Source organism: Neodiprion fabricii, chromosome 2 (genome assembly GCF_021155785.1).
Source record: "Neodiprion fabricii isolate iyNeoFabr1 chromosome 2, iyNeoFabr1.1, whole genome shotgun sequence".
NCBI lineage: Eukaryota > Metazoa > Arthropoda > Insecta > Hymenoptera > Diprionidae > Neodiprion > Neodiprion fabricii.
In genome coordinates this window covers 41,004,808-41,031,379 of record NC_060240.1, presented here as the reverse complement: position 1 = coordinate 41,031,379, position 26,572 = coordinate 41,004,808, and the positions used below count along the sequence as shown (strand labels likewise).

General features: G+C 41.4%; 2 protein-coding genes across 2 annotated transcripts in view; both read left to right on the top strand.

Moving 5' to 3' along the window:
• Positions 1-5,773: 5,773 nt before the first annotated feature.
• LOC124176387 (major royal jelly protein 1-like) lies at positions 5,774-13,404 on the top strand. The gene is made up of 6 exons (XM_046557611.1): positions 5,774-5,822; positions 11,447-11,649; positions 11,764-11,930; positions 12,011-12,229; positions 12,315-12,749; positions 12,929-13,404. The coding sequence occupies exons 2-6, from the start codon at positions 11,466-11,468 to the stop codon at positions 13,205-13,207; spliced, it is 1,284 nt and encodes a 427-aa protein (XP_046413567.1). The 5' UTR covers positions 5,774-5,822; positions 11,447-11,465; the 3' UTR covers positions 13,208-13,404.
• Positions 13,405-17,139: 3,735 nt separating this feature from the next.
• The window catches only part of LOC124175658, a 51,586-nt gene continuing 42,153 nt past the window's right edge, over positions 17,140-26,572 (top strand). The window contains exon 1 of the mRNA XM_046556059.1: positions 17,140-17,528. The gene's annotated coding sequence lies outside the window, so the exon portion shown is untranslated. The remainder of the gene's footprint in view (positions 17,529-26,572) is intronic.

The window sequence follows — 26,572 nt, the reverse complement described above, 5'->3', positions numbered from 1 at the left end:
TCTTACGATATTTCCATGCCGAATGGATGAAGGATATGGCGCCCACGTGCAGCGTGATAAAACCATCTGTGAAACGGTATCTGTTTTGGGTAGGATGCCGCAATGATAAAATAGGTTAGTTTATATGAATACAAAATACAAAGGAGGAATTCTTACATGCAACCATGGGAAGACCTGGGCTTGGTGTTACTGGCCCGTTACCCCTAGGCTCACGGGAGAGGAATAAAAAGGGTGAATGAAAAGATTCGAAATATTTCTTTTACACTCGTGCAATATCCTCGTTGGCAAAACTTCCAGCTTCGTCCAAGAAATTGGGAAGAGCCAACTTGCGAGTTCAATAGATTTTTCAAATCACAAAACGAACTCCGAGAGGAACATTTTTGCTCAACTAGAATCAGTCACTTCGAAAGCATCCCTCTACCGAGTCACTTCAAGAAGAGCCTGTTACCAGAGCAGTTCTGAAAAAAATACACTTGTGCAACACTTGATAATCTGTACGAGACACTTCAAACACTTACTCCAAATCTTCTTGCATGAGAAGTTCTGAATCCTGACCTCTTAGTGAAACAGTTTTTAAATAGAAACTCAAAGTGCGCCAATAAAATAATTTCACATTGACAATTACCAGCTTTGTCTTTTGTCGATTAATGCATTTTGAAATTTCTAAACATGCATTCTAAATTAACTACTGTTACTGCGTTCTAGTCCATTTATTTTGTATAAATATTTTGTCTTTGTGTTCAATTTGAAATTCGAGCCAAACATGTCCTTAATTATCGTCCATTGTTTCAACGGCAGTTCATCAGAAAAGACTTTATTAAGTACTTTAGTTTGCGTCTAGTCGCCGCAAAGTATGCAGAGCCGTCCACAGCCTGAATTATCAAGATCAACGAAAAGTAAGTGGCACACTTTTATTACAAAAGCTCATTCCCTCTCAATACAAGTTTAATCAAAAGGAGAAAATTTAGTATTCCTTTCAGGTAATTGTGTATGAAATTTCTAGATACCATTTTCATTGCAAACAAATTTTGTCGTGAGTTGGCGATTTCGTGCACAACTGATAGTGAGACAAAAATCGTCACCATAGATAAAAATTACCTTGCAAAATAACCGTGTTTGCGTGTCAGGCCTGACGTATTCTACCAGAAAGTTGGGTTACGTCCGATTATGTCACATCACGTAAGTTTAGCTTCAGCTGAACATACACGAATACCAAAGTAGCCCGAAAGTAGTGATGCTAATCGTTCATAAACAGTCATAAATTTTGTGTATAGATAAGAGTCGCACTGCGAGGCGAGTCGAATTCAGAATGATAGGGAACAGCAGGTACACAATCTGCATTGTTATCAATCGCATATATTGCAAAAAAAACTTCGACAAAAATCAAACGGCTGATTATCTATCACATATGTAAGCATGAAACAATCTTCCATAAGTTTGCCAGAGCTGTACAAATTGAGTCAACAAAAATCTACCGAATAGTCAAAAATCACGTGTTTCGGCTGCTCCGATTGTCGCTATGGAACAGAAAAATTAAAACTTGACTTAAAGAGATTTCAGCTGCATTTCAAACGAATCTAATACCATCTCCCATATTGACATATGCTGGTTGAACCTTGGCCGCTGAGCTTGAAGCTTTTTACGAATGGAAGTATACAAATAGACTAGGCCTGGAACGATCGTATGCAAAAAATGAAGTAATAAGTTTCCTCTCATCTCCGCGCTGTCAATACCTCTATGCGTTGCTGTCATTTTCGACGTTTACGCTCTGAATTCAGTAACAACACTCTTCTCCGTGGCCGGCGAGAATGTGACCGTCAAATTCGGTGTTTCCAGTTTCGTGATACTACCTTCAGGATTTATCCAGTAAGTTAACCTCCCCTTCAAACCCTTGACTTCAGAGAAGGGATATGCCGCTACGCTCGAAGATTTGCACAACTCCAATACAACTGGAAACACGGTAACAGAATAAAGAACTTACTTTACAATACCTAGTCAGGAACTTGGCGGAGCTTATTCCAGGTCTGGAGTCTTAATCAGCATATTCACTCCGCAGCTAGAATGTAGGGTATCCCTAGGCATCAGAATACGTGGTGAGCATGCTTGCATTGCTGGGTTATTGATTCATTCAAGTTTACGTTGTTCAGAATCAAACCACATCAAACCCTGTCGATGTAACTTTTCATATAATGCAACCGCCGCTAGTAAATCAGTGTAATATTATTCGTCACTATAAATTGACGTAGGGTTCGATACTCGAAGACGACAATGCCCTGCAATTCAGCAGTGCATTCAAGTACGAACACTGATATATGTAAGTTGGTATCACTGGTTGGCAACGGGTTCAGCGCTTGCTATGTATGTGTTGGTGTGTGTCAAGCGGTGGGTACCGAACGTAATTTACAAAAGAGACCTTACCCCCGTATCTTTAAATTAAACATATAATTCACTAAATAAACCAAGACTAAACTTTATCCACCCATCAGCCATTACAAACGTTACTGGCTGCAGACTAATCCATTGCAAAAATTCGTTCTGGGCATCATGGACTTCAAAGAAGTCAATTACAGAATTCTGGGTGCTAACCTTGCTGCTCGTGTTTGTGCCAAAGTTTGTGACCCTGAGCCACACACCGTCTCCCCCAGTATTGAAGACAAATCGCTACCCCGTTAGAATATCTTAATTAGGTAATAGATTTTCTCTCGGTTTTGTCTCTCGTGTACCACCATGAGTCAAGATCGTTTGAATTTGACTTTAACACATAAATTTAATAATAAACATAATTAGACAACTTTTTTTGTTTGAGAAAGCATTGCGGCTCGTACTTCGGTCTTTTCGACGTTGCGAGTTAGATCAGCTGTGCTGCCCCCGGATTGAATTCGGTCCCACCGCTCACGAAACTGTTTGATTTTGGAGCACAGCAAACCTTAGTATTTGAATTCATACTTTGGCTTCATGTAATTCGCCTAGTCATAGTCAGTACAAAGTTTCGGGGAATAGCCCGATAAATGTCTCGTTACATTCTGTTTAACCGAGAGTCTATATGAACGTCCTTTGACTTCCGGATTTTCAATTCGAAATTATCATTTTTCCTAATAACAACCATCCGATAGCGGAGATTTATTATTCGTCCCTGTATTTCTGTGTGTGAACGTCCGACAGCGAATGTTGCATTATTTTACAACTTTACTCAGCTTTCACGAATACATGGCAGTCAAAATTATGCTAACTCCTAAACACCCAACACCAAAACTCCAACGACTATATATGTATCCATTTATCCCATTCACTCCCTGAATAAACTAACATTATTTTTCTGCGAAATATAATTATCTGACTTGTCTCGCTGATTTATTGCCTAAGCTCATTTACCAAGCCTAAGCCATTTAGATACCCCGCGGTTTATTCCCCGCACCCTGGGAAGAACTCCGTTGCTCTCCGGGATCGCATTTCTGCTTCGTCCTTGAATTATTATTCCTTCTGGAGTTTCTTAATATCGAGGACATTTTGAAAATACTTTTGATAATTTATTCTCTTTGCCAAGATACAATTTTTTACCAACCAAGAGGTGACCGTTTGAAATTGTAATTCGTTTTCTTAAAAAAAATTACGACCCTTTCATTTACTTGACAAAAAAAAAGAAAAAAATAAATAAATAAATAAATAAATAAAAATACGACAATTAGAAAGTAGGATCGTGTAAAACAGGGATCTATCCAAGAATATTGTTTATAAATTTGAAGTAAATTGGTTCGGCCGTTCTTCAAATATCATGTGCACTCTTGTTTATAATAGGTATAACAATGAGCGTAAAGTACGAAAAATCTATTTCGACTTGTGAAAAAAAATTGAAAGAAAAAATCTTGGATATAAGTTACGCCCTGGAATACTGACCTCTTCCGTATTGTAAATCAGCTTCATCTCTGGTTTCGTAGGTGAAGAATGCTATATTCCATTCTCGTTGCTAAAAATTACACGTGTCAAAGCTATTGCGTAATTCCAAGAGTCGAGAAATTCGTCAAAAGTTTCGATTCACAGTGTGGGGACATTTTTTGAAGCGGACCGTCTAATTTAGAGAGATTTATTAGTTGGTTCAGGTGTGAGTATAACGCATCGGCAAATAGAATATTCGAACTCTTTCTGTCTGTCAACTGTATTCGATTTACATTTGAGCTTTTTCCATCACCGACTTTTCACCCAATCTTTTTCACGTTTCCTAATAGAACATAAATCTCTTTTTCGGTTTTATTCTGCCATTTCACCCTTTTCAAATGTACAGAGTAATAATACTTGTTTTTGTGAATAAAATAGTTGACTTTTTTCTGACTTGCATCCAGAGATTAGCTGATAATTACGGCGGACAGTTGGCAATTATTTTCAGATTTGGAATGCTTTGAAACTCCGCATACGTGGTCGGGAATCCACATTCGAATTTATAGTTATATTTGAGGTGTGACACGTGTAATGATGCTTCAAAACGATTTGATCATCACCATTTCGCAAAATGATAAAATCCAGCTTGATTCAACAACGCGGCTTTACTGACATGGTACACAGTCAGATACTTTGTTCAGGTGAAGAACTCTGGAGATACGGATATTCTGATCAATATAATCACAGCTGTTTTGATCCACCGTTCTCACCAAATTCGACGTCGTTGAGAAAGTGTTCAGGTCGTATTTTCACCATTGACTGAATACAATTTATGATCTAACTATATTTGTGAACAACAACCTTCCCTATCTTTTCCCGTCTCCGTCCACGCTCAAATTATTTGCATCCATTTCCTCCCAAAAATGCATGAAAAATGGCCAAGAATTTAACAGATTATTTAAAAAATTATTTTCGAACGCAAACCTTTCCGTATTAACCCTTTGCGGACGCGTGTTGGCAAATAGCCGCTTAATTCTGTTTGAAGTTGCGACACGTGCTATACACGGCTCCGTCCGCAAAGGGTTAAAACCAAGAAAGAACTACATCAAATTTCTCAAGATTTCATCCAACGAACAGTATAATTTTTATGCTTGCATGGACTGTACCTCTATTAGTCTATGTGAAGTTGTTCATCCCACAGAACGCGAACTTTGAAGGAAAAATCATAGCTAAATGATCAACCAAAAGTTTCTGTAGTTTCAAAAAGGTACTTGGGAACAAATATGTGTTGTAATTCCAACGACATTGCACGGTAAAAAAAGAAAAAAATGGACATTTGGTCCATTACAGGATCGTTGCTGAATCTGAGATTGACGTAAAAAAATCGAAATCATTGAAGACGATATGATGAATTAATATTTCTAATCCTTATTCCAGATCTTTCGCAGTGCTAATTCACATCATATACTTTTATCAAGGATTTCAACGGATCCAGCAGAAAATTCTTTAGGAGAAATTCTGAGCTACCACACAAAGATTATTTTTGGCTTGCGTTTCTCTGTACTATGCAAACTTTTAGACCTAAAAAGATGTGTCATGAAATGATTAGGTCCATAGTTTACGTTACTATGTCTCCATAGTGATAAGGGATAGTCAATGGAACCATAATTGGGTATACTGTATGGAAATCCAATTCAAGGTTCCTATCGCTCGGCTATACTGTGAAAATATAGTATTAGTGATCATTCTTCTTCGCAAGATTAACTATCCTCACCTGAGCATACAGGAATATCAAACATGTCAATCATACAGGTATGTGAAAGTGAAGAGAGCACATCGTGATGCCGTATAAATACGAGTGACATCGAGGCAGCAGACACGTTTCCGGACAGGACCCGAGCGAACAGCCAAACCAGAACGCCTCTAGAGTCCTTTCATTGCATTTCGATGTAAGTAGAAAATTATATTTCACATTGCATTACATTCAAAAACCATTAGGTATATGAAAGTTGAATATACCTAATTGCCGTGTAGTCCGTCTCGTGGATTATTATTACCGCCACTATACATTCGCACTGCATACGGTGAGCCGAATTTCGATAAGCAATCAAACCAGGTTTTCGAGGATGAACAGACCTGTTTGACATCCTATATTCTAGTCGACCTCATAATCGAACTCTAGAAATTTCAGAGTAGCAGCTGTGTTCAAAATGAATCTGATACTGACCGGGATACTCGCATTTGCTGCCTGGACGTCAGCTGTCGAACTTGAAACCATCTACACGTGGAAGTACATAGACTACGCCTGGCCAAACGATTCCAGCAAAGTGGCCGCGATCAGCGCTGGACAGTATAATGACAGCAATATCATTCTAGCTGACTTGCAGCCCGTAGAAAGTATTTATAACAGTATTTGGCGATGGTTACCTGCAACTAGCTATGAAACGTTGCTCTTATTTGATTGCCAACATATTACGAAACTTTTACGGTAAAATATTGGTGGTCTTTTAGACGGTCTAGTGTTCGTTGCAACTCCAAGATACTTCAATAATCCGGCCAGTTTGTCAATCGTTTCGGATCAGACTGGCGATGGCGGTCCATTGCTCGAGCCCTACCCAAGTTGGGATTGGCATACGTCAGACGATTGTAGTGGGATCACCAGTGTTAGCAGGCTAGCTGTGAGTATGCAACGAATTGTCAAGACTGGCAACTTCGAAGTTGTTTCGTTTGGTTCTTATTCTTCCTCGTCAATTCGCAGACGGACGATTGCAATAGGCTGTGGATCGTCGACTCTGGGAAAATAGGGGACGAGCAGGTATGTGATGCGCAAATAATAGTGTTCGATCCAAAAACCAACGAAACATTGATACGCGAGGAGATCCCATACAATTTGACGCATAATTCGAAGAATTCAAGTGAAGGGTGGCTTGAGATACAAGTTGTCAAGACAGAGGGAGACTCGTGCGAAAACGTTACGGTCAGTAGATCAGAATTCACGCTGAAATCGAGTTGGAGATAGAGATACGAGTTGGTGTTGAATTGGAATTTATACAAAATTTAACTCACACAGGCTGTGATCGGGGACCCAGATGGACATGGTATTGTTATTTATAATGGTACAAACATGTGGCGGGTAGAAAATGAGATTTTCGCTCCGAACGAAACTGACTACCCCGAGGACACGGTTCTCAGCAGGGAATGGGGAGTTTCAAATTTCGTTATGTTGCCGGAATCATTTGCTGTGGGACCATTCGTAATGTTCGGCCCTCTGCTTTCCAACGATACATATGTATTAAAATTGTCCGACCTGAGAAGCGCGGACTCTGATATCACGTATTACAAAAGCAACCGTACGTTGCCGACCATGGTGACTAGCAGGTCTGTTTCCGAATCTGGTATTTTAATAGGCGGCTATGTCGGGTGGCAGTGCGTTACCTGTTGGAACGTACAAAATCCTATTGCACTGGATTACATAGTGAGTATTCGATAACATCGTTAAATTGTCAGTCCATCGAATTCTCTATTGTTGGTCGTTTAACCACAGAAAAGCCTGTCAACATAATTTCTGATTACAAATGGATCGCGAGGTTCCACGACTATCGGCTTAATGGCGTAATGTGAACTTATCATTTTCAATTGTTAAAGATCAACGTAACTGGGAATCCTTCCGCGCAAGATACCTTTGCCGTCAAAGTGGTAAAAGGGTCGGAGGACGGCAAGGATAAATACTGGCAAATAACCAGCACCGTACCGAAATACACTTCGAGCACCTTGGACGTCAGCGTTGATAATTTCATCATCTCATTCGTGGATATGGATTCCCTTGTTAACGGAACAGCGTGCGAAGTACAGGATACCAGCTCTAATCGTACCATCGAAGATACGAACTTCGCTCCGTTGGCCGCCTGATATGCAAGGAATCGTTTTATAATGTGACACCTCTACTACGATGGTTTTCGTTGCATACCATACTATACATACATATCTATATATATAATTATATATATGTATATATTCATCTCTCCTTCCTTCTCTTATTCAATTCGGAGCATCGTGTTTCGTTTTTTCCAAATTGACCTGAATAAAGTTATTCGTTCGATGCATTAAATGTCACCTTAAAAGTTTATGACATCCTACGCAGCCCGATGAATACCTAACTTGCTCTTGTCTCTAGTAATTCCCAGCTATTATACAAGTCTTCATTACGGTTCTGAGGGCATCACTTCTGATCTTCGTCAATAGCCGAGACATGGAACGGATCTAGGCTACAGAATGCTCTCCCACAGTTGTATTACGTCGTCGGCGTAAATCAGTATATTGTTTCAATATGCTATCGAGTTATACGGATAAACGTTGCTTACTCGATGTACGAGTTTCTCCCAATATCATCGTCTCTATAACGATGAAGTTGTTCACTAAAGCAACACTCGCTCTGCCCTTGAGATTCGATTGCACAGCTTGTTACGCGTCACACGCCTACACCGTCTCGCGTGACTAGCTCCAAGGCAGGGTAGTTTTGTTTAAGCGAATGAGTTTTTATTTGCGTTAGTGTAAGTTCAAATTTCATATGTTTTAATAATACTTGACAAAATAAAAGAAATGTTGAAGTTTTCGGAAACGCGAATATCGTCAAAATTAGTATGGATTGAATTTGCTTTAATTAGTTAGAACGTAGCTTGAAGAGCTGGGACGTTCTTTTCCATACGATTTAAGGCTTAAGATGAGATTGGATGTCAGATGTTACCAGTTTGAGAACTTAAACGGGATTGATATTTTATTCTGAAGTTTTAAGAAGATTTTTTGGAAGAGTAGAAGGTTTTTGATTCTTACCGATTGGTTGATATTTGATATTGGTAGATTATTCGAATTGGTTGAATTTTTTTAGTTTACCGGCATCGGCATCGATAATTCAAAATAGTTAGTTCTAGTTCCTTTGAAACAAGACAAAAATTTGATTGAATTTATTTATACACAATAAAGCTGCATGAAAAGGCTTTCTGTGAATATTGAAACCGGCTACTAGACTTATGTAATCTGCTAGTTCGGTTGACGAAAATTGCTATCCTTGATGCCAGCAACGAAACAAAATAATCGGTGAGGTTGGGTATAACAATGAGAGTAAGGTATAGAAAATTTATTTCGGCTTGTGAACGTGATTGAAAGAAAAAATCTTGGATATAAGTTACGCCCTGGAATACTGACCTCTTCCGTATTGTAAGTCAGCTTCATCCCTGGATCCGTAGGTACAGAATATTCCATTCCCGTAGCTAAAAGTTACACGTGTCAAAGCTATTGCGTAATTCCAAGAGTCGAGAAATTCGTAAAAAGTTTTCATTCCCAATGTGACGGATATTCATTGAAGCGAACTGTCTAACTTAGAGATATTTATTAGTTGGTTCAGGTGTGAGTATAAGACATCAGTAGATAGAATATTCAAACCTTATCCATCTATGAGGTATTTTCGATTTATATTTGATTTTTTTTCCACAACGAATTTTCACCTAATATTTTTCACATTTTCGAATAGAACCTAAGTCCCCTTTCCGGGTTTATTCTTGCATTTTACTCTTTTCAAATGTATAAAGTAATTATAAATTTTTTCGAGAATAAAATATTGCAGTTCTGAGAAGGCCCCCATCAAAGGGCCGTAACGTTAATCAATTTGACAATTCTTAATGGCCTACGACACTCAAAAAACTCAATCTTAACATTACATCCACCTCATGCATGAAACATCATGAAACATCGACAGTTGTCAGTTTCCACCCCGTTGACCTTAAGAAAATGATGACGGATGGTTTCGTCTTTGGCCACGTGTTTCGCTGCTTTACGAATTATCTGATTCTCAGTTCTAAATCGATCCTTCTGCCGCGGGGCCGTCAATATCTATTCAAAATTCTATGACTTCGTGCAGTTCCCAAATCTCTTCGGATTCGTCAAGGCTATGTATTTCAACATGAGGTATTGAGATTTTTCAGCAGCTCTGAAATCGTGATTAAATTTATCTACCAACTACATCTTAAGACATATCTTAAGTATTATATTGTGGTAAGTTTTGTGCATTTAAAACCAAACTGTACAGAATATTTTTGTGCACGAAATTGACCGTGAAGGAAGACCACGTATCATTATATCGAAGTATCTGCTCGCTTACCCACTTCCAGAAATATTTCACCCCCACCGCCAGAATGGTACTTAGGAACAAATATGTGCTGTAATCCGAACGAGATTGCGTGGTGAAAAAAGGAAATGAAATGGACGTTTGGTTCTCTGTAGGATCGCTGCAGGATCTAAGATTGACGTAAAAAAATCGAAATCAGTGAAGACGATATGGTGAATTGAAATTTCCAATCTGTCTTCCCCATCAGCTATAGTGCTAATTCACATCGTATACTTTTATAAAGGATTTCAACCGATCCAACTAAAAACTCTTTAGAAGAACTTCTGAGTTCGCATACACAGATTATTTTTGGCATAGGTTTCTCTGTACTACGGAAGCTTTTAGGCCTAAGAAAGGTGCGTTTCCACGGTGATAAGGGATAGTCAGTGGCACCGTAATGTACCGTAGCTGATCATAAAAACAGAAAGTTCCTGGTGATTATATATTGTATATTGTAAAAATCCGATTCAAGACTCCTATCGCTTAACCGTACAGTGAAAATGTAATATTGGTGGTGATTAATCATATTCGCCAGAGTAAGCATCACCTGAGAATACAGAAATGTTGAAAATGTTAAACATGTGTGGAAGTGAAGAGAGCACATCTTGGTGCCGTATAAATACGAGTGACATCGAGGCAACAGACACATTTCTGAGAAGGAACCAGAACGAACGTTCAAACCAATAGAACGTCTCCAAGGGCGACTGATTGCAGTTTGACGTGAGTAGAAAATCATCTTTCATATATATATTCTGTTTTATCCGCAAACGTTTCTATGGGAGTTGAATACAATTATCATTCAACTTATTCCATCGATTATTATCATCGCCGCATTATGTTCACGGCATGCAATCAGCCGAATTTTTATCTGCAATTGCAGTAGGTGCCCACCATATTTTTTGTGACGCATTTACGGATTTTCTCGTTTTCTTGGCATATTAAGCAGGACTGATGTCACCATTTTCTGACACGGCAACAAGGTACTTCTCCGATTATTTAAAAGAGTTTCACTTATTAGAAAGAAAAAGAGTGGGTAGATATTTGTTAATCAGTTTTATTAGGAAAATCAAAAAAATTACATTTCAGAGCTCAGATATTTTTTTTTTTTTTTTCGTTCGCAATTTCAAACATGTTATAAGTGTGATCATTTTCTTGAAAATATTGAAAATCATTTTAACGCGTGCATACAAACTCATACCTCACATTGCATTACATTCAAAAACCATTCTATGGAAGTTGAATATAATTATCGTGCAGTTTGCCTCATGGATTATTATTACCGCCACTTTACATAGCACTGCATACGGTGAGCCGAATTTCGATAAGCAATCAAACTAGGTTTTCTAGGATGAACAGACCTGTTTGACATCCTATATTCTAGTCGACCTCATAATCGAACTCTAGAAATTTCAGAGTAGCAGCTGTGTTCAAAATGAATCTGATACTGACCGGGATACTCGCATTTGCTGCCTGGACGTCAGCTGTTGAACTTGATACCGTCTACACGTGGAAGTACTTAGACTACGTCTGGCCAAACGATTCCTGCAAAGAAGACGCGATCAGCGCTGGACAGTATAATGCCAGCACTACCATTCCAGCCGATTTGCAACCCATAGGTATTTATAACAATATTTGGCGAGACTTATCTGCAGCCAGCTGTGTAACGTTGCTGTTATTCCTTTGCCAATGTGTCATGGATGTTTAATGATGAAGTATGGGTGGTCTTCTAGGCGACTACGTTTTTGTTTCGATTCCAAGAAAGGCCAATAATCCTGCCAGTTTGGTTAAGGTTTCGAATGAAACTGGCGATGGCGGTCCATTGCTCGAGCCCTACCCAAGTTGGGATTGGCATACGTCGGACGATTGTAGTGGGATCACCAGTGTTAGCAGGCTAGCTGTGAGTATGCAACGAATTGTCAAGACTGGCAACTTGAAAGTTGTTCCGTCTGGTTCTTAATCTTCCTCGTGAATTCGCAGACGGACGATTGCGACAGGCTGTGGATCGTCGACTCTGGGAAAATAGGGACCGAGCAGGTATGTGATGCGCAGATAATAGTGTTCGATCCGGAGACGGACGAAGTATTGCTACGTGAAGAGATACCATCTACTTTGGCGCATCATTCCACAAATACGAGCAGAGGGCGGCTCGAGATTCAAGCTGTCAAAACGGAGGGAGACTCGTGCGAAAACGTTACGGTTAGTAGACCAGAATCCACGCTGGAATCGTTAGAGATACGAGTTGGCGTTGAATTCGAATTTATGGAAAATTGAACTCTCACAGGTTTTGATCGGAGACCCAGAAGGATATGGTGTTGTTGTTTATGATGGTGACAACATGTGGCGGGTGGAAAATGACGTTATATTCTCACCGAACTTGACCCAAGCTACCGCCAGCCAGCTTCCGCAGGTTGAGACCGATAATTACGGAGTTTCGAATATTGACATAATGCCCCCTTCATTTGTGGAGGAAATATACGTAACTTTGAACCCTTTGCTTTCCAACGACTATTTTGCAGTCAGACTGTCTGAGCTGATGGTCGAAGACGGTGATTTAACATGGTACAAAAGCAACTACACATCTGGTACGAATGTGGTAGTTAGCAGGGTTATGACCAAATCTGGCGTCTTGATCGACGGTCATGCTTACTGGCCGAATTGTTCCTGCTGGAACAATCGGTATCCCACTTCAGTCCCAGAAGGGCAGAATGTAACTTGGGTGAGTAGCTGGTTGAACCAGTAAATTATCAGGCCGTTGAATTCCCTTTTGTTCATCGTTTAACCAGAGAAAAATCTGTCAACATAATTTCTGATTAAGAACAAGTCTCGAGAGTCTACGCATTGGCTACATACCAGTTCGATAGCATAATGTGATTGTATGATTTCTGATTGTTCAAGACCAATATTACTGGAAATCCTTACGAGACATACACCATTGGCACCAAAATCCGTGAAGGGCCTGACGGTGAGACCGACTTTTCCGACGAGGAATACTGGCAACTTACCAGCCTACAATCAATATTCAATTTGAGGAGCGTGGACGTGGACGTTGTTAATTTCGCAATTTCCTACGGCAACGTGGGTTACCTTATCGACGGAACGGTGTGCGATCTATTGGATCCTCAAAGCTATAATCGTACCATCGAGGATACGTATATGTTCGAGTTCGACGGCTGATACGCGTGGATTTTCTTCGCCGTAGTTTAATTTCCAATGTGACACGTTTCAATTGGCGATCCATTGACCATCGCAGTCTTTGTTGTCAACTGTATTGTATAATCTTATTTCTCCCTATTTCTACTTTCTTTTCATCAAGAGCGTTGTGCTTCTGCTTGTTTGAAATAAATATTGAATAAAGTTACGCCTTCTGCAAATTTAGTCTTTTTACGACTCAAAAAATACCTAATTTCCAGTTTTTATTAGTCTTGATTGTTATTGTGAACATATCATTTCGCATGGGACTAAAGACAAGGAAAAATGCTGAATATTATTAGACTCGCCAATTTCCGGCACGTCGCAACAATAGCTTTGATCTAAGAAACGTACAGATCCAACGTCAGCGTGGACAGCGAAAGTAAAAATTCGAGTCAAGTATCACGGCTCCTGGTTTTGAAAACGGCAAATGCGACGTGATATTAATTCTCGGTCGCACAAGGATTCATTCGAGCTTTCTTCAGCAAGTGCGATAATCAAACGTATGTCAGATGTTGCGAACGACGGAACAGCTGCGGTCAAGAACCAAAACTAACATTAATAAACGTGTAGGAAAATTGGTTTAGCGCTAATTCTTCTGTACTATTCTTTATTATATTCGTTCTGATTATGGGTGTGAAATATTTGTTTGGCATATTTGCAACTGTATTGAAGGCAGCTGTGATGTTTCTCATTTGAAATCTTCACACATGGATGAAGATTTGCACGGGTGATGCTTTAGAGGTACTATAAATAACACGCTAGACATGTAACATGAGGATAAACAAAATACTCTGGTGTATGTCCTCCGAAAGGTGTTGAACAGAGTTTCAAAGTATTACCTTTTTGTTTGACTAGCTGCAAATGCGCGCTTATCTGTGTTGAGTTTGTTCTGGCCTCTGTTTGTCCAGCAATGAAGTCAATAAAAAATTCTTTTAAACCGACGAAATGTCTACACGAACCGTGTGTTACGCCTCCATCGAGATTATCATTTAAATCGAGGGTAAACCCAACCGATTTTCACGATTTATGTTTGATCAGCCGTTACAGTTCACTTACGACACGCGTGATTTATTTGCAGTATCTCGTTATCCTTTCAAACGTGGAACAAGATGAAAAAATTTGGCCAGTGGTACATTACGAACAGAGTTTTTTACCACTTGCATGGAGAGTTCGATGTTCGAAGCCTGTGGAGCTTGAGTAAAGTCCCACTTCCGAAAAATTCGGTGAAAAGACACTGGCGTTTGAGCACGACTGAAGTAGTCGATTTCGTACGTTGAAGCTTTCTTTCGCGCAAGCGCACTTTCGAATAACTTGATTTTTCGCACTATTTCGTTGAGCGCAGGTTACTTAACGTCAATCTCACGAACTGTCAGAAATAACGCCGTTTCTTCTTAAATCAAACTTTCCTTCGAGTGCTGAGAAAAAAGAAATGAATAAATAAAAAAAAAAAGTTTGGAAAAGAATTCGTGTTGCAAGGATCTTTCCACACCAATGACCCAATTCATCCTCTCTATGCCTCATATGTTTCGATGAACCATTCCTGATAGTTTGAACGTAAAGGCATTTAAAACAGAAAAGCATGCGAGTATTTATCATCAATGATCCAAATTATGTAAACATAATCTCCCCAATTTCCAAATAACTTGTTTAAACGATTCTTCTTCCAATTCCCCATTTCCATACGATGAGAAAAAAATTAATTTTAAGGCGACCTGAAATCACGGTGAACATACTTTTGGAATTTCGAAGCACTGAGCGAAGAAAATCGTTCGTTCGAACTGTCGAACATTTGCCAGAATTTATCTTAAAAAGGTGAAAATCCTGCGACTTCCCGTTTCCATTATATCGTATATCAATATTTGTCGAATCAAAAATACGTCTCAGATCGTTCGTCGGCTTGCTGTTTGATTTTCGTTACTTACTGCTGACAATTTTACATCTTTCGCGTGGATGGACTTATTCGAAAAAAGCTCGTTAAATCGGTATCAGAGTTTCGCTGATTCGGTACAGCATTTTCATTTAGGCTTATTCTTTACGTTCATGCAAAAGAAATTGACCTTTTATTTCCACTTCCACGCATCTAAGCATACGAAGCCACTTTGTCCGCCAACTTTTTTCCTGCCCGGCAGTTTTCCTTCTTTTTCCACCTTCTGCTCGCTGCTTCCACCCTTTTCCCACCCCGCTGCAAACAGATTTTCGGCGACCGTTCTCGCGGTCGCAGCGGAATCCCGGCGTTTATTCCGGCCGTTGCCTCATCTCCATAAGCCGAGGCCACACCTTCGCGTTTGTGGTGTACAATTAAACTTACATATCCTTGGCTCCGTCAGCGTCAGTCTCCAAACTTTGTCCCAATTTGCCTGTGCTCGCCGAGCGCGGCAAGCAGGTACATACCTACCTACTCTCGAATTCGACGCGCAAGTCTTCAACCTTCTGCAGAACAGCCCTTGACTCGAATCGCACGTAACGACGAACTCGCCCTTAAGGTGCTGGAACCGCGTGAAGAGAAAAACGCGATCACGCTGAAAATCTGTGGGAATCCTTCAAATTCCACTACCAGCAACCTGCAATTTCCTCAGCGAAGCAGAAATCAGAAAAGGAGAAGTAAAATCCATTTTTTCGATTTTTACCAATTCTGAGAATACGACGCATTTGCTTTATTTTAAGAACGGCAATGCCATTGCATGTAGTTTTTGTGATTCGTATTTCGAATAGTTAGCTCCTTTTTGTACTAACTTCGTTCCAGACATTTGCAAGTGAATATAAATTAAACTCACATTTACGTAGAATGCAGCTTACGGAACAAAGGAAACTAATTTAACCGTACTTTGAAAACGACATGCGTTCTCTACGATATTCGTCAAGCCAGCTCTTCCACATTCATGTCTATGATTTTGATGCAATTAATCAAGCAATTAACAGAGTGGCTGTGGTTGCTTTTCGCGAGTAAATGTTGTACACGTAATTCGCAGACAGGCTTTTCTTCCAGTTCTTCGTTCCTTTTTCACGGTATCACGCGTTACTTCAAAGCGGTGTGCACAACCGATCGAAAAATGGGAAAGAATTTTCTATAAAAATGTATTTCTTTCGTCCAAATTTCTTATATTTCATCTGCGTGAACGGCCTGCACGAAGTTTGAAATTACTCGAAAACTTTCCGACGGAAAGTTCCGTATCATTTGCATACGATGAGAATTCGCTCGAGATCGATTTTTATCGAGACTTTTTCCCCGTCGAGTAATATATTTATTAATCCAGAGTCTTCCTCAAACTACGTTCAATTCAAATCCGAGTAAAAATCTTCGACCCTCCGTACGTACAACGTAATTTTCTCTTCCTCCCTCGCGGGTGAACAACGTCCGATCACGAGGTGTGTTTGTTTATTCCTCAGATATACCAACCACCGATATTTGTCAGATCAAACCCACGAAACATCGGAGAAAACGGTATCGGCCGCACGTATGCGTTACATTTAATATACCTACGAAATTTCAATTTTCGAGCTTCGTTACGCGGCAGGTTATTCGAAGCAATTTCGTCGAATTAATGGTACAGACAGCTGTCGAGCGGCGAGAAACGCGGTTGCGAAAACGCGGCTGTTCGCCGCAGGCGCCTAACAAGCGTTGAGAATTTATAATTTATTCGCAGAGGGGGTGAATCGAGTTAATCGAGCCGATAATCACCGCGGAATTCGGACGAGACGAACGTCGACGAGGCCAGGCGGCTGTCGCTCCGCTGTCGGATTCACCTTCGCCTGCATCGCGAGTCGAGTCGAAAACTTTCCGGCCTCCCTTGCAAAACGAGAATGCGCGTGGCCCGAAGGGATGCTGCGAGGGGTGAATCGCTCTAAGCTGCCGGCTCGACGCCCGGCGTCCCGACGCTACAAGTCGGTTCAGTATTCGCGCGCATCCACTCGTGGCCGGTTGGTGCTTGAAATTCCGCGGTTCGGAAGCCGCAGATTACGGTTCGGAAATCGGCCGGCAAATAGAGGAAGAAAAATTGCGGGGCAATAGTTTTTGATAGTGATACCGAGTACGAGTTATTTGCTTGTTTTTTTTTTTTTGTTTTCTTGTTTTCTGTTCTTTGAACAGCTAGTAAATCGGGGAAGAAATTATATTCCGTGATCATATCGCTGTGCTGTGTTTTTCATTCGTATATAGTAAAAGATATTGGATGTAATATCACGATATTATTACACGTGACGTGGCGAGTTGATTTTTTAAAATTCATCTCACGATGATTCGTTTGGTTGGGCATCGTTGAGTCAAAAAAATGGATACGGAATCTTGGGAGAAGATGAAGTGAAGGTAATAAATAAATTTTCTTCTTTGAAACTCCAACGCCTGCAGCCTTGCTGCTATTACCTCTGACCTTTTAAAGTAGATAGTCTCCACGAGTGTAATAATGTCTGCCTTATCAAAGACACGGAGTGTTCATTAAGCAGTTTTTAAAACAAAAAACCCTCACCGGGTCCGCAGCGCGCTCCTGCAGCGTGTATTATCAATATTTCATCGTTTATCCCGCCGCGCCGGCCGCCTTTTCGCACTGCCACGGTCTGGAAAGTTGCCCGGCGTTCGGAAAGTCCGGACAAAGTGTGAGAATTTTCGGATAAAAGTTTCAGAGTTTTATGTACACATATACTTATAATATAAATAATATGCACACGTATGCGGGTCTTCTACTTTTCATGCGGGCAGTCTTCGTGAGTAATTTACGAGCTGTGGGATGGTGATGTGCGAGTGTTGGGGATAAATTTGTCAAGATAAATGACTGGCGAGAATGGATTGTTCGGATGGATGATTGGCGGAAATTCTTTCGCCGCTTTGCGAAATATATTACAATTTGAACGAGAATTGACGGGGGGAGAATCTTCCCTTGTTCAAAGATGACAGATCGGGCTCCGCGAACTTTGGCCGAATAAATCGGCATATTTGCGGCGACGGAAATGGAGCCGGATTACCGTGGAAAATGTAAATACAGAGAGTATTATAGGTATGTATCTGGATGTACAGACGCGTCGGCGTTCCCCCGCTTCCAACGGCGCTCACTCGGAATCCCATAAATTGTTACGTTCGTTTTACGTCTATTTTACGTCTGTCTTCGAAAGCAATGGGCGTCGGTGCAGAGATGGCCGTGTTGTCGACGAGTCCGGCGTATCGCGAACAAATAATTTCAAATGTATCACCGCGCTTCCGTCTCACAATACAATTCCATTCTCTGCGGACATCGATCACTAAATTTCAGGGGTGACTGGGATGAGAATAAACCACATCCTTCAATGATATCGGTACGATTTTCAATCGCGATACTCTCTTATTTTTCATGTTTTTATTCGTGTCACTGTAATTAAAAACTGTTGAATTTTCGTTACTTGTAATTGTCCTGATCGAGAGAGAATGTTTTTTTTTCATTTTTGCAGTAGAGAAAATTAGCGAACCCTACAATTTCATTCAAACAACCCAATTCGCAATTATTCATTTGACATGATTGTTGCATCTGAATATCCGCGAGATAAATTGCCGGGGAGTGCGATAACTGCAGTCGCGTTGCATGATGAATGTTCCGATATCAGCCACTGGACAATTTAATTGCATCTGTAGTTGAAATGATTGAGTGCTTGGAATTTGGTATTGCTGATTTTAAATATTCAGAGAGTGCAAACAGAAATACGTGAATTCCGTATCTCTGTATTGCGTACTGAAAAAGAAGACTCTTAGTCCGAAGTAACTTTTCTCCACGTATGAGATAAAAGAGTTTTTACCGCAATTGCCGCAACTTTTGTGAGATAATTTCGGAGCTTTTTCCGCACTTGTTACACATGTTGCATCAAATAATTTCCTAAAATTACTTGCGTTAATATAAATTGTATCTCTCTCGTTCAATTGCTTGCGAAATCCCGAATGACGCCAAATTAGGCAATCAGGAACGTTATTTTCGTCTTTCCTTCGCAGTTTCAATAACGCAGACTTCGTTCGTTCGGAATTCTGTTTCTACTTCGCTAATTGGTGAAATGTAGTAAGCCTATTGTATCGAAATACGCTGGAGCGCTGTGACAGAAATACCGTGATAATTCTCTTCCGTTATACAAGCGGGCCGAGGGAGTGGAATAAAACAGATAAAATAAGTAACGTGCACGGAATTACGTACATGAATTGCATTTAGCTCCCCGACGCTCGCGACGTTGTTCCGAAAGTTATATTGTGAAACAACGCAGTTGTAATTTCCGCGGAGTTTCGCGTTGCCTTAGTATTTAATATCACAGCTGTGTACCGTATGCAAGCACGGCAGTCGCCGGTCCCGTTCTTCATTTAGCGCCTTTATTAGAATGCATCAGATTTTTCGTCCGGTGTATTAAAATGTTGCGTCGCGACTCGAGGTCGGCAGTTCGGATGAACTTAACTTACCCCGGACATTTCACCCTGCGTGCTTTGAATTCTCGCGTTAACGCCGTTGCGGAATTCGTTGATCCTTAATTTTTAACCCAGAGGTAATGGCTGAAATCGTCGTTTCGCCGGATTAATTTTTTTCTTCACAGGAGCCGTAATCCAAGTTCCCGGTACCAATTTACTATATTTAAAGGTGAGGGGGAAATGAGAGCTCGCTCAAATTTACCCCATTTACAAACTTTCTTTCGCCCGCGTGCCCCTCTGTATTACATCTTGTAAAGCGTCTGAAATAATTGGTTGTAAAGTTGTAATTTATTTGAAAATAGCAAATATCCCGTAGCTCCCACCTCGGCTCTAATTAATGCCGGATAGAAAGTTATCTGCCGGAGGGTTCCTTGTACTAAATACACAATTAGCGCAAAATTGGCTGTTCCCCGGAACCTTTTACGCCTGGGTTACGCCCGGTTAATTTTTCAATTTTCATTCCTCTCAAATCGTTATCATTGTTATTGTTATTGTTACTCTCATCACCCCTCTCGTATTAAAAATGAATCGGTTGCTCGCAGCGATGAACAATGTTTTACACCGAGTTTCGGTCCGGTTCGATGGGTCGATGCAAACTTATTACTCTTTTTTATATTCCAACGTGCGCGGTGCATCTTACGTAGACCGAGACTCTGCGTTAAGAACAAAAAGATTTAAGGCCAGTGGAATGTTAAACGGAGCGTGAACCCCTCGCGCTTTGTGCTGATTCGTCGTTGTTTTTGTTTACCCTGTCCCAGTCTTGGGCACTTGTATCCATACGTGCGTCTTCCTTGTTTGTTATGGGAAATTTATAGTGGTGCTGATTTCACGGCCAGGATCATTCTAGGATCAAGTTACAGTCCGAATATTGCAGACAGAAAAGTAATTATTTTTATAACCAAAACATTTAGTTTGTGCCGAAGAATTTTCATAAGGTTTAATATACAACCCGCCAAACGCTGTGTTGATATAGAAAAAAAAAAAAATAACAGTACGAAATTGGGTAAATTACAACATTGTGCATGGAAAAAATATGCTTCTTATTTTATAAAGATTGCAACACGATTTACCAATTATTGAAACTTATGATCAATCATCGTTTAGATATACCTAATCGATTCGTGTGGATAAATTAAATACAACATCAAACAATGACAAAAGTCTTATGTACCAGTCGCTGTGACGAAACATTTCCAAGCATCCCGGAATGACGAAAATATCTCGTCGCATTTTCGCAGCAGTCGATTAAACGCATTTCCGTCTACAATTTTCGAGTTGCGGGGATGCTAACCAGTGGAAAAGGCAGCTACGAACCGATTCCGATAACGATACAAAAAGTATTCAGGCCTGAAAAGCCGCAAAAAATACCGAAGCTGATCTTTCGAAGTCGCGCGTGAGATAAGACGAAGCGATCAAAATTCCATTACGTTCATGCGAAGACTCTTAGATCGAGTCACTCGAAACGACGCGAAATCATTGAAACTCTAAATCATTGAAAATGGTAAGTCGTCGTCACTCCCGAAATTCAGTCGGAGAACGTGAGTCGATGATTTGCGGCACCCTCGCGTGATCCATCAAACTTCGATTTCTCGAGAGCCGCGAGTGTTCCACCTCTGCCATTTGCCCGCGTCTCTCTCCCGGAGGAGTTATCTTCTTAGGGAGAAAAAGGAAACATGCGGTAAGCGGTGGGAGGGGAGAAGGGCAGAAGCCCTCGTGTAAATGAGTGCTCGTTTCAGCCAAAGGTAGGCCGCTCTGCCTTGCGTAGCTACGCCCTTCGCTCTCTCGAACGTTGCCAAAATTTACGACGCTTTTAACTCCCGACGGTTACATCAAATTTGCAACTTTCACGTGCTCATTGAAACATACATTTGCGCTCTCAGCTTCTTCCAACATATTCGCGCAATTTTCATTCGAATTTCCAAAGTATCGCTAATCGCAAGTGTTTTATCAATTTGAAACAAAAGGCGTACGTCGGTGCGGTGAGTAAACTACTCCGTACCATTAGTCTAATAAAATGTATCCGAAGTGCCAAAAATTTGTTTGTCAAAGTATGTTTTATCAGCTTATATGTATATGTATGTAAACGTGGCTCGTTTATCAGCGAAGCGATCGTTGGGACCAGAAAGGAGGCCGCACGGAGGCAGCTGTTTACCATAAAATTTCACTGATATTATACATACACCCGGCTGTATCTATTCGCCGAGCGTTTCCAGCCCGCGAAGACAGAGCCCGTTATTTTCTTCTTCCCTTTCTTGTCTTTACCGCATTTTACGATTGGCCATGATCTGGGATAGGCCATAGTTGAGGAAAATTGGGGAAGCTGAGGTGAATTTTAGTTTCGTTTTATTGCCCGAGGAAAATTCAAACACATGCTTGATAAAAAAATGTAAAGGGAGAAGACACGTGTAGTAGTTGAATTTTTGAGCGACTTGTCCTCGGGCGGGAAATTATCGCAAAGACGTCGTCTTGGATCGCGAGTAGAGGTGTACCTGCGTACACGCATGGTATACGCATGGGGATATTGCGGAGCATACACTCTCATCTCTGGAAATCTCGCCTGATATTATTAAACTACCTAGAAGTTTAACAACAACGGGCCGCGATGACGCCCCACAGCTTCTTGCGTATATGTGTAATAATGTAGTGTAGCGTACGATTAAGTTTACCGCTTAAGTTATGCCGTGCAACGACCGAACGACTGGATGTTATCAGCCTTCCTTTGCCGCCTGGGTACGGAGCTTGATTTTCCCCAGGAACCAGAGCGATCATTAAATGTGCCGCGGTATTTCCAACGACATTTTCATCAGCTCGCCCGAGCACGAAACGGTTGAATATATTTCACGGTCTATTTTCAAGTCAAGGATCGAGTCTCTTCGACTAATGAGCGAAATGGCAAATTGTCGCGAAATACGTTGGATTCGGTGCTGATGATTTTGGAAGCGTAACGGTAAGAGATTAAATCCCGGGACTTGACACTTCTCGAAGCTGCAAGAGGCTGAGCAAACGAAAGGCAGAGAGGCAAGTGGAGGCCTTGCGTGGTAAATATGCCGCATGACTGGGCAGCAAAGTTTCTGTTTATAGAAGTTGTCGAAGCGACGAAACAACCTGCGGATTCCACTGAAGGTACTTCCAATTTTCCCCCGAACAATGTTGCTGTTTGCCCTGTGAAATCACCGGCTCGGACGCTGGCGCATTCAAACGCGAGAGTGAGAGAGAGAGAGAGAGAGAAAGAGAAATGTTTCCCGCCTGTTTGCGGAGGCGTTGAAAAATTGGAAAAAATTGATGGAGTTACCACGAAGCTTCGCGGGTTGGGAGAGAATTTATCGTTTTATGTTTCGAGCCGATGTGGCGATCGATCTTTACGATAATTACACTTCCAGCCATCGTTGATGCTATAAAGTCATAACGTTCAACGGTATAAAGTAACGAATTTTATTCCTCTCTTTACGCCCGCAATAACGAGATACTGCATTAGCCGTCCCGGGACCCCGAGTTCCGAATCCGCGGCATTCCCGATCCCCTCGGGAACTGAGCGGTGGGTTCAACTTTCCAGGCTTTTTTTTAAGCGTGATTCGTGGCTCCCGGTGATCAGGGGTTCGATTATATTAGCCCGAATTTGGATAGCCTGTATTTCTCTTCATACTGGGTTAAAATTTGGCCACTCCATTCCGCCAGAGAGGAGAGAAAGTAGCCCAGCTATTTCCCTGATCTCTACAACCTTTCATGATCTTTGCAACGATAATTACACTCCTCTGAGAAAATGACACCGAAATTTTCTGTCGGCGCTATTTACGCCTATCCACATAACAATATTTTACTCAACATCTGTTAGGTTCTTCGATTGATATTCATTCTTAATGACACCTTGACTCTAGTTACTGTTTTAATAAATATCAGCTTTCGTTCATACTTCTGTTTTCCGAACCACAATGCTCAGAGTTGCACTGAGATCAGTAGTGAATATCTTCTTTTACTTTGAATCAAAGCCGCCTTTTTCTGCCTACATGTTTTTTTTTCTTGCAAAAATTTCCAATGAGAACGTTGGTCCGGAAATGTGCGCAACGTCAAGAACCAACGAAGAGCTGTACGTTTTTTGTTTTTTACTACTAATCAAGTTTGAATCCAATCTTAGATTAACTAAAACACAGTGATCAGCTTATCGTGGCTCTCGATCACGGTTGCCGTAGAGAAAATTGCAGCACTTCCGGTTTGCGTGCAACAACATCGAACGGTTTACCTGCGAAGAGCTTTCAGCAACCATCGAGTCATCAATTGAAAGCTGCTCTCGCAATCATGACTGTAATTACCGTTCAGACTACATTTGCAACGAAAATAATTATTTCTGTAAATTGTAGGGGTATCCAATGTTAATTTGATTGCAACAGTGTTCGGTTCGTCGCGGCTCTCGATCGCAGGTACCATGGAGAAAATTACAGCACTTTCGGTTCAAGTGAAACCACATCGAACGCTTTACTTGCGAAGAGCTTTCAGCAGTCGGAAGCCGCGCTCGCAATCATGACTAAGTGATTACCATTGAAGCCATATTTGGAATGAAAACAATTATATGTGTAAATTGTATGGGTATCCGTGAACGCTGATCATGTCTCGCGGGGTGGGCTCCGTTGACTAACGAGTACCGTGGATTAGAATTGGCTCGTTGATAGCTGGGCGTGCAGTGGATTATACAACCGCACCGGGTCCCCCTACCCATAATTTATCCCGAGCAGCAAATGTGTTTCGCAAGTCGAAATTAGTAATTAGAGGGGTTGACGAAGGGGGAACCGGGGCAAAGTCGTGGGCGGGTATCGAAGCGACACGAAATATGGTAATGATTATAATCAACCAAGACGAGGGTCTGATAATTGTTGCCGCTGCTGTCGGAACTAGGTGTCTGAATTTCCCTGCCAACTAGGATGGCCGCAGTCCTCTAACTTTTTCAGTCGTACCGTTTCACCGGAGTCTCTGTGCAAGGGAATACCACATCAGGGTTGACCCGAGTTGCGCCATTAATTGTGCCTGCGATGTTAAACTCCCGTCGATTCATTGTCCGTATTCTCTGAGCGGAAACGCGGTTCGAGGTAGCGGACGCGAGCTTATTGAGAGGGAAGAGAAACGGCGGCATCTTTTCCTCTCTACGACTTTTGTCCCTCGCAGAGCCAGCGCCGCATTATAGTTTTCTCAGCGTGGTGAAACGAGAAAAGTCCGCGGTTCCATTCTTCTTCGACGATGAGAACGATGGAAAACAATTTGAAACCAGAGGCGGAAGAAATAACTACGAGTAAAGAAACCGGGTAAAGACGTAGCCGAGCTTCGAGTGCAGTACTCCGGTTTTTCATATTTTTCTCGTGCTTTCTTTCACTCTCATCCCCGTTCGTTCCTCGCGATCGTATCGCCGAAGACCTGGTAACGACAACGAGACACTCGCCTGGCTTGGAATCCGAAAGCAAATATTTTGCTTCACAAAGCCCTTCGCGAACCAAGAGGGGTCAAAACTGGAAAATTCACAAGTTGGCGACTTCGCCGAGTGGATGATGTGAGTAGGCATCCACTCCATGCAACCCATTGCGTAGCGAGCAAGGGGAGTAATTCATTGACACATGCATCTGGCGAGGTTGCGTCAAGCCCACTTAAGAACCTGAACTTCTCCCAGTAAGATATTTACCCTGCTGGGCTGACACGGGAACCCACTTCTTGACTTTTCTTGTATCACATGGCGCGGCACGAGCTCTATATCACGGCTCTATACCGGGGGGTTGCAGTAAATGTCCGCAATTCACTTTAACGACACGCGTCTCTGGGTGAATGTCGCCCCTATAAGGATAACAACGAGGTTCGCGCTCGTTGCCCTACCATTGCTCACCTTTTCTTTGAAACACTCGCGAATTGCTGCACTTCCCGTAAATTCTCCGCCAGTGTTTTCACGGAAATCGAACCTATGCATTATACTACACGTGTATGTATGTATGGTCGTTGTTGCATTCGCCTGAACTTCTTTGCGAAGCGCTTCAACCTCGACGCGATTCGATTCGTTGGAAATAAGCTTGCGATTCGGTCACCGTTGTAATGTTTAGGTCGATTTTTGGCGACGTGAAAAAAATCAAAAAACACCCTCCCCATTTATCACTGCCTTATCGTTTACTAACCGGCACTCAGTCACTCCGAAGTTTTGGGTGGATAGGCCGAGCTCCGGGGATTATCGCCTGCGTATGTATTTTGGGGTCTGAGGCAAAACCTGCACACGTCTCACTTGTATCTCCGGAGACAGATAATGTTTTCGCTCACGACCTCGATTAAAGTGAATAATTAGATACCTGACAAAGCAGCGTCGCGAATCCCCGGTTCGAATGAGAGATGAAAAAGAGAATGAAAAAGAAAAAGATTAACAAGCGCTCTGCGGCGACGAAAAACCTGGGAAAATATTGGCGAGAATTTTTTTGCCAATCTTTCAATCTGGAATAATTTCGACGGTAGAAAGGAAAATTAATGTTGAAAATAATTTCGTGGGATCGGAAAAACCGATGAGGAAAATTTTCTCGTAGCGTAGGTTTTTCTTTGAAAATTTCAAAGGTATGTAAAAACTCTCTTAAAAATTCTCTTTAAGAGTTTCGAGGGTAAAGGGGACGATGACAACCAGGTTTAACTTCGTCCGCATGAGGCACTCGAGCCGGGATTTATTCAGTCCCGTCTATGATATCCAAGATTTCGTTTCGCGGTGATTTTTCGCTATGTTTTCTCCGTGAAGACCAAACAAGTGAAAGGAGCGGAAAAAGCTCGACACGTGCCCACGTGCCCGAATCTGCGTTCACTGATCCGGTGAACGTTTACGGTAGTAAGAATCATCTCGCTGTTCGCGTAGGAGCGAAAAATTTGGAGGCAAACCGAGTATCGACTGAACCAGACCGCGAGCTTTTGTCCAGCGAACAATAAGCTCTGTGACTAAA

Coding starts and splice junctions, on each gene's coding strand:
- LOC124176387 (XM_046557611.1), top strand. CDS start 11,466: ATGAATCTGATACTGACCGGGATACTCGCATTTGCTGCCTGGACGTCA. Junction 12,230..12,314: donor ACTCGTGCGAAAACGTTACG/GTTAGTAGACCA, acceptor GAACTCTCACAG/GTTTTGATCGGAGACCCAGA. Junction 12,750..12,928: donor AAGGGCAGAATGTAACTTGG/GTGAGTAGCTGG, acceptor TGATTGTTCAAG/ACCAATATTACTGGAAATCC.